Here is a 17,360-nt window from a genome sequence, read left to right as displayed (position 1 = left end):
GTCCCCCTACCACAAAATACCTAGCCATCTAGGTAACAAAGTATATCATAGAATTAGAAATAAACTATGTATATAAATATGTGTCTTACTTATGTAATCTATGTCCTACACTTCACAGCAAAAAAACCTGTTAATTGTAGTTCAACAATTTAATAGTAAACTTGTACGCATAAAAAATCGGTTTGGCGATGCCTGGTCGTCGTCGGTCGGTTGAAATGCATTTTTAGAAAAAGAAATATAAGTTGGTTGATTTTTAAAAATTCGCTCTAGAACTCTGATTGCTTATAATTGTATGGTATAACAATTATATTATCTAACCATTCGCATATCGTTTATTGTAAATGGCATTCACTCTTTCCTCATTTACATTTTATGGTTCTACGCATCAAATTTCGAAATGGTAAAAGTGCGTTACAAATATATATATATAAGTACATAATACGTATTATAAATTATTCGTTAATTACTAAATAATAATGAAATGAGTGCATACAATAATAATATAATATTACGTAATATATTTTCGATATAGTTAAAAAATATCTCATTCTTATACCACAAACCACAGACGATATATGTATCCTAACATTTGTTGGTATGAAATCATTACCTAGTTCACAGCATTAATATAATGCAACAAAATACGTAAAACAAATCGTGTTGAATAATATCTTTGAATTGAAAAACTAAGTCTCTGTATCTTTAAGCCACTGTTTTCACTTTATATTTTTTTACAGGTGTACTTGCCATAAAACTATTATTATTTTTTACCGTTTACACCATTAGTACTTCAAAAAATCCATATTTGGTCGTAATACGTATCACTACATAAGTGACCAGTAGGTTGGTATTAGGTGGGAACTAGATATGGGTAAGTGCTACACAAAAGTCCGAATGACAAATGATGACACGACTGTGTATGTCGCGTACGTATACGAAAGGAAAATGACTAAAAATAAAATGTTTGATTTCATTTATATTCCAAACGGACAGAGGGCGAGGGTGAAAAGAAAAAAAGGGTCAACTACCTGAACAATTCGGGAGGCGATTATAGTATGCGCACCCGGCATTAAGCCTCCGCGTAAAAGCTCTATGGGATGAGAGAGGTAAAACAAAACAGGGTGGGTGCCGTTCCATTTCAGCGAACACGACTAAATAATCACGACGATTTATTATTGTCATTTTGACAAATAGCGCATCATTAAAGTTTGGTATTTACAACTGTTGCGATCCGCTCGCATGTTGAACAAACGGACTTGAATAAATACCTGTAGCTGCGCCCGTGGCGTAAAAATATAAAAAATCCAACGCGTACACAAAAATCGTGATGCTGATGACTATAATTTACTACCACCACTACTGCACAACGTGCGAAATTGTGGAGCGTATATAATTAAAAAATTATAACAATTGTTTCAAATCTACCTCATGCGATGACTACCACTGCATGTGCTTAATCGTACTCAATATTGTACGTTGGTTTTAGAACGATCTAAAAACTAAAATACGTATAGATTTTTCATCCAAACTCATTAATGATTTTAATGATTTTGAATCGACTCACCCCTTTTTATTGAGTGAACTTTATTCTAGAATCCCAGCTTTAATTACTGTATTATAGTCTCTCCGTCCCTTACTCCCTTTTACTCTATAAATTATTTACTAAACAGTGGAATCCTATATGCACGTATAAATGATAAGAATGGCGAACGTGAATCAAATTTTCCTATAGAGAAGGAAATTAATCAATTAATTTTTATAAATAATTTGTAATATGTTACACTATCTTTCATATTATACTGATTTCCTGTCAGTTATCTTCAAGGTTATTGTCATCCATAGCATGTAATAGACTTTTAATTAATATAAATAAGTAATATCATAAGAATATGAGATACATAACGATTGACATAATCTGAGTTATATTTTCATATTGATATAAATTGTAATTATACAATTATATCATAAATGACCAAATTTATTCGTTGGAAAGATGTGGTGTGTACAAAACGTCTTAAAAAATAAATTAAAAATAGCCATTCCACCACAAAGATTTTCCGATTAAATTTTAAGAGTGCAACCTTATACATGAACATAAATATATTAGCTATTTCATTTTTAGACATAAGAATATTTTAAATATAATATAGCTTATTCAATTTCCGGACGCCATTTTCACAAATATAATCTTTATGCAAATCGAATTATTGAAATTACGCAAAGCATTTAAATGATGAATGATGAGCTTAAATGGTTTGTCGTGATTTAAAATTATGACGAAGCTTTTTAGAAAAAATACAAATAAAAGCGTCCATTTCAGCAACAACATATAATAATATTATGTTTATAAACATATTGTTTTAAATTTATATCGGTTGTAATTTCTTAAAAGTTCAAGATTAGTGATTGTATACGTATCACATCCAGTGTTGAGAATAGATAATGCAAAATTTATCTAGATAAAGATAATAGATAAAAAAAATTAAAATATCTAGATACAGATAAAAGATAATTTAATTTTTATCTAGATAAAAAAAAAAAGATATTTTCAAAAAATGTTATTTCTTGGTCAATATTTCAAATCCTAATAATATCTATGAAAACTCAATTATAATCATTATTATCAATAGGTACCTGGGTGTTTAATGTTTAATGTACTAATGTAGGTAGAGTACCATTAAGAAGTATTAATATATAATGTACAATATTTAATGATAGTCACTAAAATGTTACACAAAAAAAAAAAAAAAGAAATTCGCTCTGTACGTATCAAGATGAATACAGAATACATAAAAAAATATTTTAAGTTAATAATAATGTTTTCCATATAATATTAATTTGATGATTTTCATAATTCTATAAGTAGTTACAACTTTACGGGTTCCAAGAGGAAAGTAATGACTATTCAGCGTATGAGTGACATGTTTATATTAAAATCAAATACTTATTGTATTTGGAACTTCCGTGAAAAAATAAGAAATTAAGTTTAAAAATACCAAAAATATTTATCTGACATGAAAATTCAAACAAAATGTCATACCAAGAAATAATAATTACTTATTAATAATACACGAATTATGATTATGAATACAAAATCTATATATATATATATATATATATATATATATAAAAGAAAGTCAGGTTATTTACAGAAGTTATAATTCAAGAACGGCTGGATTGATTTTGTTGATCTCTGATTTGTTGGATTCGTCTTCATACAAGAATAAAAATAACTCTAATCTTGGCAAGAATACAGACAATTATCTAGATAAGTAAAACTTTTATCTTAGATAAGTAATTAGATAACTTAGCATTATTTATCTAAATAAGATAAAAGATGACAAAAAAATCTATCTAGATAACTTATCTAGATAAGTCCCAACATTGATCACATCGCGTTTCTACGAACTATTTTCGATACGTTACTTGATTAATTTACTCCGTGTAAGAAAATTGCATCCGATTGATGACGGAGCAGTTGTAGCAGTGCGAGACGCATGTTAATAAATCGTTTATACAATGTGATAAATGATACAATAATAATGTTGTGCTCGTAATATTACGAAGTATTGATTACAACATTTGCATCGCTATTTTCGACAACGACGACGATATCTAGGTTTGATGGTAGCTGAATTAAAATAACATTTTTTCATATTTCAGATTATAACCTCTGCTTTTATCGTACAATATACGTATTTCGTCTCTTTTATTCTTCCATTCTCCTTATAATTCAACAGTAGCTCCTACTAATGTGAAAACAATTAAAAGGTGACGACAAAGTGCAACTCGAGGTTATCATAATTGTAGATTATAGCAGGGGCGGCCAAACATTTTTCGGTCACGATCTACTAAAAATATACTTCATCTTTGAAGATCGACTTTCTTGGAAATTTTTTTTTATTATTAAATAATTATAATTATTAAGAAACATACTTGCTTAAAGTATATATAAATATACATAAAGTATTATAAACTAATTAATAATTACTAAAAGTAATATAATATACAGATAAAACTTATAGAATATTTGTTCATAACCACCACGATTAATTTTCGTGCACGTGGCCTAAAAATAAATTCTAATATGATTGACTCTGTAATCGTCCGCAATCGACTGGTAGATCGTAATAGAACGTTTGGGCACCTCTGCATTATAGTATAATACTATTTGACCGAAACATCTTCCTGTTATAATTAAAAGTAGGCTCGGCTATTAATTAATATTAGTTAATAATTCAGGTAAGACCGATTCTGTATTTGCATTTATTCTTAAGCTTGAACACATCGGCGATATATACAGAGTGATTTTTTTAATCATGCTCACCACTTTTCACGCTTTAATTATGAATTTATCAAATTCTGATAATCGTGTCGATGAAAAATGTAAGTTTAATTTAAAACTATATTTTCCAATACATAGGTTTATTTGTATCGATTAAGGAGTATTCTGTCGAGTTTAAAGTAACTTATGTTTATCAATTAGTACACAATTTTTGTACATAAATAACTATACTGTTAATTTTTCTAAAATATTCAATTACCATTGTCAATATAAAAATTTAAAAATTTAAAATTAAGGATGAAAAATGTCAAATAATTAGCACATTAATATTTTTTTTACATACTTGATTGATGTTGCGTAATATGAATAAAACTGAATGAATAATAATTTACATTAGGTCGACATTATCTCGAAACAGTAGAGAATAGCAATTGTCAAAAATTACAAAGTACATGATTTCATCATAAATTTAAATTCCGTTATACCAGTAAATACATTTAAATAACTTCAAAGGTACTTATCCGAATTTTGATTGATTGTTTCATCAACAATTCCAGAAATATTAACTGAAATACTGCTTAATTATTTGCGTAAACAAAATGGGGTTTCGTTTGAAAAACATAATTTAATATTGCCCGAGAACAAGTCTTAAGAAATACAAAAATCTGTGTTGAAAAGTATCATCTTATGGTAGGAAAAATATGACTTCCATAAACTAGAATTTGGAAAAAAAAAATAATTAAAACGTTGTAAAAGAGTAAGCATACTTAAAAAATTATCTTGCATATAGTATATGCTGCAACACTGTATGGTAAAGTCAGGTGTATTATACGAATCTCTGCGAGTATAATCTAGGGATCGTAGAATAGGTTCTACGACTTGCATCTTATCGTAAAACATTGGGTATCAATTTAACAACCTATTGTTGTACACGGTAGCAAAAAAAAAAAAGAAGAAAATATTCTGATTTCTTTAAGACGACGTGTTCTAAACATTGATGAAACAATTTTTTTGCGAAAAAAGAGGAAAAAAATCTGCCATTCCCAAAAATTCACCTTTGTAGAATTAAAATCTGCGGTCCGTCGGCCATTGGACTCTACAGAAAGAAGAAAAAGTTTACGAGATTATATGGATAGAAATAATTATAAATTTATTTTATAGCGTAAATGACAACGTTAGTTTACGACATAAAATTATATAGAATGTTGATGTAGAAAAAATAATAGTCATGTAGCGTGATCAACACGACTATTTCAACAGCTAACAATTTTAACTCAAACATAAAAAAAATATTTAATATAAATAAATTAATTATCGCATCATGTGCATTACATATCTGAGTAAGAATAATGAAAAAACATACTTTTACATTTAGAATATAATACATTTGACGTCTTGCCATCCGTTACTCTTTCAAAACGTGTATGATATTAGCTGTTTCGTAAAAAAATTATAAACAGCATTTTAAATGCTTAATGTCGATTAATATTAAATATCATTAAAAATACAAAGCTCAGTAATAAAATGTAAAATTTATTTTTCACAGTTTTCGTTAATATTTAATTCGGTACCTACTGCAGAGTATTCGGTCATAAAACGATACCGATTAAAAATAAATAAAGCATATAAAGCGATAAAGTTTGAAACGTGCATAGGAAACGAGTGAAAAATTACTTTTTAGTATAAGAAAAAATTTTAATATCTTAGCAACTATTTTACACTGATCTAATCATCACTTATTCAAAAGCTTTTTAAGAAAAAAATCCACAATTATCCTTATATTATACTTTTAAATGATTCTGGAATGCGCATTTGTAATATTTATGCACACCTGTACATAGCTATTTATTATATATTACGGTGTGGACGAGGTTTAGTGAATATAAAAAAAAATCTCAGTACATGTAGCTTATATAAACTCACGAAGAAAATAAAACGCTAAATATCTTTTTAAGCCCGTCGGTCGTATGTTATAATATTAAACATACTGAATTATAAATGCTAATGTTTCATATTCACGGGCCTTTAGGGCTCGGTTTATGTTTTGTATATTTACAAATACAAGTATATAATATTATTACACAAACATATACGTATACACACACGCGCACGCGAGTGCTAAATGTAAGTTTATTATAATCTAATTTTGTTTCTCGTTTTTCATTGTTTCTCAGTAGTAATAGTCATATTTTAACTTATGCAAATTCTATAAAATGTCGCATCATACAAATATAGAAAAACACAATTTTAAAATAATTTAAATTGAATGTAGTCGGTTTTTTTTCGTATATGCTTTATAACTGTTTCATTATGTTACAAACAACTGTTAAGATTAAGGTTCTATAATGTCATCCTCATAGGACCACTAAATTTGTATTCGATAATTCTATACATTAAATTTCCATCGTTTTACTTCAATGTACTTTTCGAGTGTTTTACGTATTTAACTATATTATAATATATACCTTGTTAGATCTCGACCGGAACTCCAATATGATTTAATTACAAGGTAAGACCCTAAAACTTAGAAATAATTATCATCATCATCATCATCATAGTTGTTTTCATTGTCGTAGACTCGGTTTGACAGGTAGTTCGACCTTTTTACAAATGGTTTAAAATATCCATTGTGCTCATATGCTGTTGCGGGACATATACTGTACTAACATCACAGTATAATTAATTCAATTATTTGGACTAATGTATTTTCTTAATACTATGCACTCTTCCGCGACGCATTATAGAACGCAATTTTCACACTGTATGCCATAATTTTGTTAAGTCTTCGTTGCACTCTAAACACAGCGGCCAAAATGTAGATACATATACATATAAAAATACAACTTTACTAAAATTATGCTAAACTCACGTTCAGAATCGATAAACATTAAATAACCTTTTAACGCGGCGAAAAAAGGATTATTATTATTTTTGTGGTGCGTGACCATTTCGTTGATAAAACGTAGTTATTTTTAAAAGCTCTTGAGAGCTCGTGTCATTTGAAAAAACGATGTCAACGCCACCGCTGCTAGATTGAATTACACGTCAAATTTGGGAATGATTTTGGATGCTAGTAAGTATATAATAATATTATAATATAGGTAACATTTATATTACGATATTCTCATTATAACAAAAAAAAATATGGTGAACGTACTTCGGTTAGATACGCCCTACCCTGTATTGAACTCGAATCGAGTTCATTATTGTATCAAACTGTCATTCGATTTCGGACTGATTCCGAACAATATTTGTAAAACCCATCTATACGCGAGTGCACACAAACATGGTACCGATTACAATAGGTACATACGATTCTGTTTTACATAAAAAAATGCCATGTAACTGACCTGGACAACCGCGTTTTACGTATTCTGATTTAATTTATGTACGGTACAATACGGATTTAACTTGTCTTCGAGTAAATTCACTCTAGCGGCTCATATTAAATATTCTGGGGGGACTTAAATGATTTAACATAAACTCCATACAACAACGAAAAATAAAAATACTTTTATTGGAAAATTAATCATACTACATAATTATACTACATATTAAACTATTATACTACATAATTTAATATTCAATTTAATATTTATTTAATATATTTCACTTAATTTAATACTAAATTTGTTTACAAACTTTTCAACTCTGCGATCTTTTTTTTATCTACAAAACCATAAATAAATGCAGATGACAGTGTGCAGCAACTAATGATGGCACAGTGACACGGAAATAATTGTCGTGAACCCAGTTTCAAAAGTGTCTATAATACGTGGCTTATTCTCCCCGGCTCCTTTCGTCCAATAAGTCAAACCATTACATGTTAAGATTGAACTTGTCGGGTGTCAATTTCACTGAAACGACGACTGTCGTCGAAATGACTAAAATAATATTTCCATCAAAATTAATATTTATAGGTCTTAGATTTTGTGGCCTACAATTTATAATAAAAAATTAAGAAAACAATATTACATATTTTCAATTAAAATAAAAATATTTTTATATATTCATATATTTAAAAATTAATTATTTACAAGTACCTAGCTATTTTGTAAAGAGGATACGCAATCACATTGTCTCCCCTGACAAGCCATCCCTGATATTTACTTCGTCCACGGGGATCCTTTATAAATTCAAGGTCGTAATATAATTATCCCATTAAATTCATTCTTATCCTGATAAAATTCTAATTATTCGATTAATTTTATTTTATTAATATGTTTAACGTATTATCTCCGTTCACGCCATACTACGGCGAATCGTAATATTCATACTCATTAAATTACATTTGTATTGCATAGACGATGATTTAGATAAGTTACATATTATATTATGTACCTACTCTGACTCTAAAGTCTTGGAAAGTTTATAATTTAATAAGTCTATTATTCAAATTAAAACCCAATTTCCGGATCTATCGACGTAAATTAACAACAACACCTAATTAGTATTCAAAAAAAAAATTTCGTTCCCGTTAGTCATGAAAATTCGGTCTTTTGCATTCTAGATCATTATGTATTTGCATAAAATTTTTTTCGCCGATGTTGACTGCAGATATAGCTACACACGTAATGTGGAGTGAAAATGGATTTATAATATTATATTATATAAAATCCCATCAAAGGCGCATACTTTGTGTTCTATATGTCATATTATTATTATTTTGTTACGACTTACCTATCACGTAAAAAATGCGTGTATAAAACGTCTCTCGTGTATACTGTAGGCGTTTTTTACCAATTTTTAATCGGATTTTATCCAATACGATCATCTAAAAATCTAAAATCACCACATGCATACGTAAATAATGTACACAGATAAAAATCAATATATTGTTACACTTCCTCAACAATCTGACGAGAACAATAATAAATAAAATAATAAAGAAATATACTTTTAACGAATTAATTTGAGCCACAACATGTTCACGATTAACTTCAAACGCTATGATAGTTTATATGATTTGATCAAGGTAAATCTATCACCTTCTATATAAGTTCAGATAAATACATTATAGGTAAATAGTATGCAATTAAATTGTGGTTACAGTCGATACATGTCTAATTCTATTGAAAACGCAAAGGAACAACATTTGTTTTAATTAAGTTTAGTTAGATTACAAAATATAATTTAAAGTTACATGGTTAACCTTTACTTTCTTGTTAGATTTACCCACAATATATAGTTCTAAATTAATCTAACTTTGTTATTGTACTAAAAGGCGAAGTTTGTAAAAATTACCCAAAAAAAGAATCCATTTATTATAATTATTATTTCAACTTTTTAATTAAATTCAGTAGTGTAAGGCTAATTAATTTAATTATTATTTATATTATTCCTACAGTGTAGTTTTGTTTTTTATTCATATAATAACAAATTTTTTTTTTTAATTTCTGAAGTATTTTTGACAATTGTACGATAAACAAATTCATTACTGTTTTATATGCTTATTTATTATTAAAACAAATGTTTCTATTTCAACTCATAGCCTAAAATACATTTCTAAAAAACATCAAATATTTTTAGAAATAGTTATATATTTTCTAAATTTTTGCTAACCATCTCAATCATCTAAAGAATAATTATTGCTTTAACTAAATATCAATAATTGTTAAATATGATTATATTCAATCAAGTAAATATTAATTATATGTTCTTGGTGAAAATGTGAATTATAATAAACGAAAAATTATTTTCTAAAAAAAAAAATATTATTGAAACGAAATATTTTTTTTTTTTTTTAATTAAGATGACTATAACAACTATAAAATATATAATATTATTATATCGATGGAAACTACATAAAACTAGAATGCATGGTTTCACGTTACGAAAACAATTTATCATTTCAAAATATAATAGATTACGTGTCAATATCGGACATATATCCTCCAAAATCCAATTATCATTAATATCATACTTACCGCATCATAATACACAATTAATATGTAAAGCATATAATTAAATACGTCTGGGTTTTATTTTACAGTACCCGGTATTACAAACGTGAAATGGTATATTCCTCAATGTGTTCCACTCTTATAATATAATTTATAGTACATTTACTTCTGAGCAGAAATTAATTTAAACATCTCAAGTTGTCTATTGGAACCCGAGACCAATGATAAATTCGCATTATGATCAGCAAATATTAAATTTGAAAATAAATTGTCGGTCCGTACTTACATATATATTGTGAGTGAATTTAAATCAAACAGATTTTTCTGTGTACCCCGTTAAAACGTTAAATAATTTCAAAACTAGAAAAGGGTCAAAAGTTGTAGCTCACTCAGTTCCTCCTTCCTCTAAATCTGTTCCTCACCTTATGCATATAGATATTATTACATATTATGTTTTCGTAATTTATTAAATCTTTTCATAAACATACTAACATATATGCTTATAATAACGTGTACAAACTGTTGAAGAGTGGAAGGAAATTTCTAATTTATTGATTGCAACGATTTATACATTTCACCGCACTTTAATAATATTGTTTTTTTGTGAATACCAAAAGACTTCAATCGGTGCATTGAATATATGACAGACGGATAACACATAATATGAATATATAGTAATAATTTATCAATAATAATAAAAATAATAATATTAAAACGTTCTAAACGAATATACTATTAATTACATTTTGCTGAAAACTTTTTCCAAACGATTGCAAGCACGACATGCGCGTCAACGACTGTATGCATACACTTTACGCGATTAGGTTTTTAATATTATAATTAAATTTCTACCATGTGTATTAGAATTATTTTGATATTATTACGTTTAGCTTAAGAAAATGTTTGCTCCGTACAATTCGTGTTTAATATATCTACTGAAGCGTATATTTTCGTTAAGTCTAATATGTGAGATGAACAAAACGCGAAACGCACATTTAATCTAACATAAAACGTGCGCTGCACGTACCGTTAATGGTAGTGGTGATGCACGTCATGGCCGAGGCGTACTGAAATAAGAATTGATCGGCTGGCGTATAAAATATTATGCACAAACCGTTTGTAGCGTATTTATTAAAACGATGATAAATTCAAATTATGAACACATTTTCAAAAGCGTTAAAATAATATTAAAACGATAACGTGCGATATCCGCGAAATACGACGTATTTTCAAATCGAAATTTTGATAAATTGGTTGCTAAAAAATATTTCCTCCGTCCGTTTTTCGCGCCTATTTTACCGCACCTTGCGATATAATACGTATGTGTACTATGTATACACAATGTACTAATAAAAGACTACTTTAAGTGGAAAGATGGAAGGGGTGGGGGAGACGAACAATGCGAGAGAAACTCCTTTTTTCGATGAAATCGGGATCGAGAAGTGACGATCGAATTATTATATCGCCGTAAAATAATATCATCGACGTGCCGTCGAAATAAAACCATACTATAACAACGTAATATGACATACATCGTGTACTGCAGCTGTTTCGTTGCACAACAATATCGAATATCGAACACATAACGTCGGCATCGGTTCATGGACGATTCGGTTACCGTACACGGATGCGCGAAAACATGATCATCGCTGGCCAGATCAACGGGACGGATCGGTGTTCGAACGGTCTCTTCGCGTCCTCACTTGATGGTAGACGACGGTGCGCAAACACGTTTAAAAGTGCAACATCGTGTGGACGAATAGAATGTTCGAAAGCGGTAGCACATGTCGTGTATCGGTTTCGTGTCGCGACAGGATACGAACGGTCCTTGTAAAGCTATGGTTTCCTAGGCGCGGCTGGTTGCGACGTCCGATCGCCGCGACCGTTTCAGCAACGATGCTCACACGTTATGCCTACAGACTGGTCTCCAAAGCACGGCTGTGGCTCTACCGCGAAGAGAACAGTGGTATCGCGACAGTCGCTCCGACTGTTGTCAAATGTACGGTTGTTGTTGTATACGCAATCATTACTATATTATCAAACGTATACTATTATTTCAAAAGATTTTTTTGGATCGAAATTAAAGAAAAAACATTTTATCTTCTTCCACCTCCTCTTCGATCAAATTTATAACGATTTTGTTATCATTCATAACACACGCGATTTCGGACATACTGAAATCGTATGGTTCAACAGACGTCGTTACTCTACAAAATTCAAAATACAGAAAATACGTTTACAGCCGCTACGATTTCCATGTCTACAAAACCAGTCATAGTTCAGCGACTGATCGCCAAAACCAACCGCGGCTAGAAAACCGTACCTTAAAGCATACACCGAACTGACGGAAACGTGATAAGCCCATCGGTTCCAAGTGGTGATGATCGTTTAGAATGTTCGCGTGGAACTGAAAACCGTTTCGAATTACGACACTTGTTGCGATACGACCACGTCGTACGATACGCGTTTGGTTCTACCCGCCGCGCGGACTGTTGGCGCACGAACATTTCAATACGAAAATCGACCTTACCTGAAGTTGCGGCTGCAGTGGCGTGAGCTGTTGCTGGTGCTGGTGCTGTTGCTGTTGCTGCTGTTGTTGCTGCTGCTGCTGCTGCTGCTGTTGTTGTTGTTGCTGCTGCTGTTGTTGCTGCTGCTGCTGCTGCTGGAGCAACAGGTGCGCGAGATCCTGCTGCTGCTGATGGTGATGCAGCTGATTGAGTAGCGCCACGGCAGCGGCCGCCGTGGTAGCTGGGTGGCCGGCCAGATGGCTAGGGTGCTGCGGTGGCGGCGGTGGTGGCGGGGACGGTTGCAACGGTTGGGCCGGGATCGCGTGCGCGTTTAGATGATGAGGATGATGGTGATGATGGTGGTGCGGGTGATGATGCGGATGAAGTCCGATGAATGCAATTGGCGCGGCACCCGGGGCGGCTGGTGCCATGGCGGCCAGCGCCAACATGTTCTGTGATGGGCCCAGTTGCTGGGGCAAGCCCCACGACTGTACGGCTGCCGCGATCCAGTGCGGATGGGCCACCTGATGGTGCATGACCGACGATGCCTGTGACGGATGAGGTTCGCGGGCTCGGGTTGTTTAGGGCTACGGCTGTCTGCGACAGGCCTCGGGTACTCGGACCGAAGCGGGTACGATCGCGTGGCAGTTGAGGCGCCGCGTCTCACACTTGGTCTCGTCTGCCAACAAAAATAAACAAGTCTACTGGTCAATGTTATTAAGAACAATGCGCAATAAAAGTACGTGCGTGGCCGTGGGTATGTGCGCTGGAACGCACCTAGTAACGTTGAGAGTGATTATGGCGGGTGTAATAAGTTGATCTAAGTATAGGTTATGAAAATAATTCTCAATACATTATCGAAAACTGCTTGTGTTCGATAAAAATCAAAAGATTCGATAACAGTGTACTTTTTTATTCGTTTATTTACTGTTAGTACATTTAAATAATACCACATTGTGTCCGAAAGGTGGTAGATGTATGAAACGTATGGTTACTGTACATGTAGAGGCTTAAAACCTTAGCTTAAACTGTCCCCCTCCTTTGACTTCCCACGCAAAACGACTTAGTCCCAATGTAAAAGCGTCATCGTTCTCTGATTAATTCACCGGTACCCTCAATTGATGACTTTAAATAATTGCCTACATTAAAAAAAAGACCACAAATTGTAATAACAAAATAATAAAATAATAAAAAATTTGATCGTTTTATAATTATCAACTATTAGGTCTAGCAGTTACGTTAGTACCAAATGCATAGAAATAAATACAAATATTAAATAATTAAAAGCTAAGCCCGAATTATTATTATAATTTACGACCGGTTTTGAATTAAAAATTCATCAATAGGTATATACCAAGTCAATAAAATTGCGACTTGTACATTACAAGTATAACAATACTCCAGGCTAATCACATATTTAATTATTTATACTCGTATATTCAATATTAATTATACAATTATATTAAACATACATGTATCTATATATATGTCACAGACATATAGTCAAATGAAACGCTTTTTTTATTATATATATGTGAGTAAATACTTAGTAATCGTATGAATATAAAGGTACATGGGACGCATACAATTCTATAGAAATGATAGTCCTCTCTGTGCTTTTTACAACTTTGATACCATGCAGAGAGGCTTATAACACGTATAAATATCAATGGTATATGAAATCGATTTGAAAAAAAAGCATCGCACAAAAATATAGCAGATAACCATCATTTTATCGCCGGTACACGTATATGCGTCGTTGTGAATGTGTGCTTGTGAATGTTTCCGCGCAAGCACTTGCGTGTACACAAGTTTTTAACTCGAAAACCGCGCACAATTTACGAGGCATAAACGTCAAGTGTAACAACAATATTATTATATTCCGATTTAGTATGTTTTGGCACCGGTTTTGTTTTTAATTATTTTAAATAAAAACTCCGAACGACTTCACGTCGTTAATTACGCTCGGAAAAAATGATTATGACATTTATACACTTGCGTTATGTTTCTAAAATAAATACATGTGCATTATGCGTACACATACATACACACACACGTATGAACACGAATTCACGTACATCAGTCAACACTCAACAAGCACCTTGCATAACCAAACTTCTTATAAATACCCTTTACGCGGCTATTTACCTGTAATTAACTTGATATCTACCTACGTACAGAGGCTTGCATAGAAATCTATTGCGAGGTGCTTCAATAGTTTTACTACTACGTATTTAAAATTTATTTCAATAGTTCATAATTTTGGTAATAATTAATTTTATTGTACTAGAAAGATCGACAGTGGATTATAAAAATAAACCTGCAAATGTTTATGACATTAAACTGAAATCGTATTGAGGAATACTTTTTTTCTAAATTCGTAAATATTTCGAAAGGGGGGTTTGAACACCAACCCACCCCCTAGGTACGAACTTGCCTATGTTAAATTATTATTTATTTGCAGCAATAATCATCGATTATGGCCGTCATCCTCGATGTTTTTTGTGACCTCAAATGTTACATGATTTATCGTCATCTAACCAGGCACCGTGTTGTATACGTTATATGTTATACACGCATATACCTATTTATTTTACGTATATTTTATTAGTTGGTTACTTGGACGTGCATTAAGTATGTATTGTATATGTACAGCTGTTTTGATGATGCGCAGGGTTACGTTTTAGTACGTGTTAAACGTATAATATAAAAAAAAAAAAAAAAATGCGCAATCCGTAGATCGTGAGTGTACACGACACGCGTGTGATATGCACTCGCGTAGGGATAGATTAATTGAATTCGGGCTTAGCGGTGTGTACGTGTAGAGTAAAAGGATGCAGAACGAATTTATTATTTTATATAAGGGTACACGTGTGTCCGATGTCTTTTACCGTGGTTACCGTAAACAATGTTATTCCGAATTGTTTGGCTAATGATAAAAAAAAAAAGTAGGATCCATCGTGTAGTAAACATTACACCTCGAACACGATACAATAAACGTATACGACCTAACCTGTCCATCAATGATTATTACGAACGCACATCAGTCGGCACTGCAATACACCTAAACGAGCGCGTTAAATTAAATTTCTCGGAATCGTGGTCGTCACGGTCTTCGCGTAACAATGGATTCATCTTCATCACTTACGAAATACCGACGATACCAAGAACAGAATAAAAAATACATTTTTTTTTTTTTTTTTGTAACGTGTCACGAAAACCATGTATTATACATGTTATATAGACGGTCGCGTGCTCGTGCTGTAGACAATATTGTGATAATATACCGTCGTCAAAACGGACTTCTCGCGACAACTACACACGTATAATATCATTGTTACACGCGGAAATTTGATTCTCTCCAGATCGAATCCTCTCGTAGTCATCCTCTTGAGATTTACACAGTGGACACTGAACTAGGTTAACGTTAGTCGGCGGAAGCTTACGGACAAAAAGAATAATTACTTGTCAGGCCCGGCTTAAGAGGTAGGGAACATAGGCTCACGCCTAGGGCGGCATTTTTCCTGGACAATTTTTATGTAAAAAAAAAAAAAAAAATATTTGATAAAATATTTACACGTAAGGGCGGCAAAAACCAAATTTCGCCTATGTTCGTTTAAACACTAGAGCCGGGACTGTTACTTGGTCATATATGACACGTTTTCTCGCGACAGTTTTCACTTCATATTGTTTAACTATTATCAGGTCCATCTCAAAATTAGGTTTTAACCGTTTCAAGACATTTAACATAGAAAACGTATATTATGCGATCGACTTGCGATTTTCACATAATTTTCTTTTACGTAAGACATTTAGGCGGATAATCATAGCGAATGACAATCCGTCTGCTTCCGGCAGAGTTAAATATACAACTATATTCTGATAACATCCCTGTAAATACTCAAATAGAAACGTTTCCGTGATCATAATAGGTACAGAAGTTTACATTATGTATAAAAAAAACTGCATCAGACAAACATCATAAACTGTACTGCTACGATACTCGGTTTGAGGATATCCCGGTAGCAATCGATATTTAAATAGTAATTATGTATGTTTTAAGGTTTATCCCGGTTCAAAAGTGAAATTTTCTATTGAAGGAAAACCATAAATAAGTTTCAACGATTAATATTGTAAGAATAATTTTTAATTAAATGATAAACTTTGAAAATACTAAATATAATCGAACCTATTTTATAGTTGAAAATGCATCAGTTTGAATCAACTATGTACCGTTACATTACACTGTAATTCAAGCATATATATACGAATATTTCGATATGTTTTTGTACTTTTTGGGTTAAGACAACAACAAAAAAAAAAAATCCATCTTTTTGAAAACATGTTCTCGGTAAATTAAATATTTTTATTTTTTGTAATTGTTTATCAGTTTTTCTCTATTATTTGGAAAACTGTTGAGAATTTCAAAAAAGGAACACAGACAACATTTCTTATCGGATACCATTCTTGCTTTCTGGTTGTAATTGTGTGGTTAAAAAGTAATGTACACATAAATGTACAACTCTTTTCACTTATAAACTAGAAGTATGAGTATAACATTAGAATACGTATAGGGGCTGCGATGACTGTGATCCTTTTTCATTACTATTTTAGATCATTCTTACTGATCGTTGGCAAGATAAACGACGGTATTTTCCCGTAATG

At 31.6% G+C, this 17,360-nt stretch overlaps 1 protein-coding gene across 1 annotated transcript in view; it reads right to left on the bottom strand.

Moving 5' to 3' along the window:
* LOC112687265 (RNA pseudouridylate synthase domain-containing protein 2-like) overlaps positions 1-17,360 on the bottom strand; it is a 403,559-nt gene that overhangs the window by 326,068 nt on the left and 60,131 nt on the right. The window contains exon 2 of the mRNA XM_025559920.1: positions 12,719-13,374. Coding sequence (XP_025415705.1) covers positions 12,719-13,231 — 513 coding nt within the window. The 5' untranslated portion in view covers positions 13,232-13,374. The remainder of the gene's footprint in view (positions 1-12,718; positions 13,375-17,360) is intronic.

The sequence above is a fragment of the Sipha flava genome, unplaced genomic scaffold (assembly GCF_003268045.1).
Source record: "Sipha flava isolate LNK unplaced genomic scaffold, YSA_version1 0_pilon_pilon, whole genome shotgun sequence".
Classification (NCBI taxonomy): domain Eukaryota; kingdom Metazoa; phylum Arthropoda; class Insecta; order Hemiptera; family Aphididae; genus Sipha; species Sipha flava.
The sequence above is the reverse complement of the archived record's forward strand: the minus strand, read 5'-3'. Positions and strand labels throughout refer to the sequence as shown.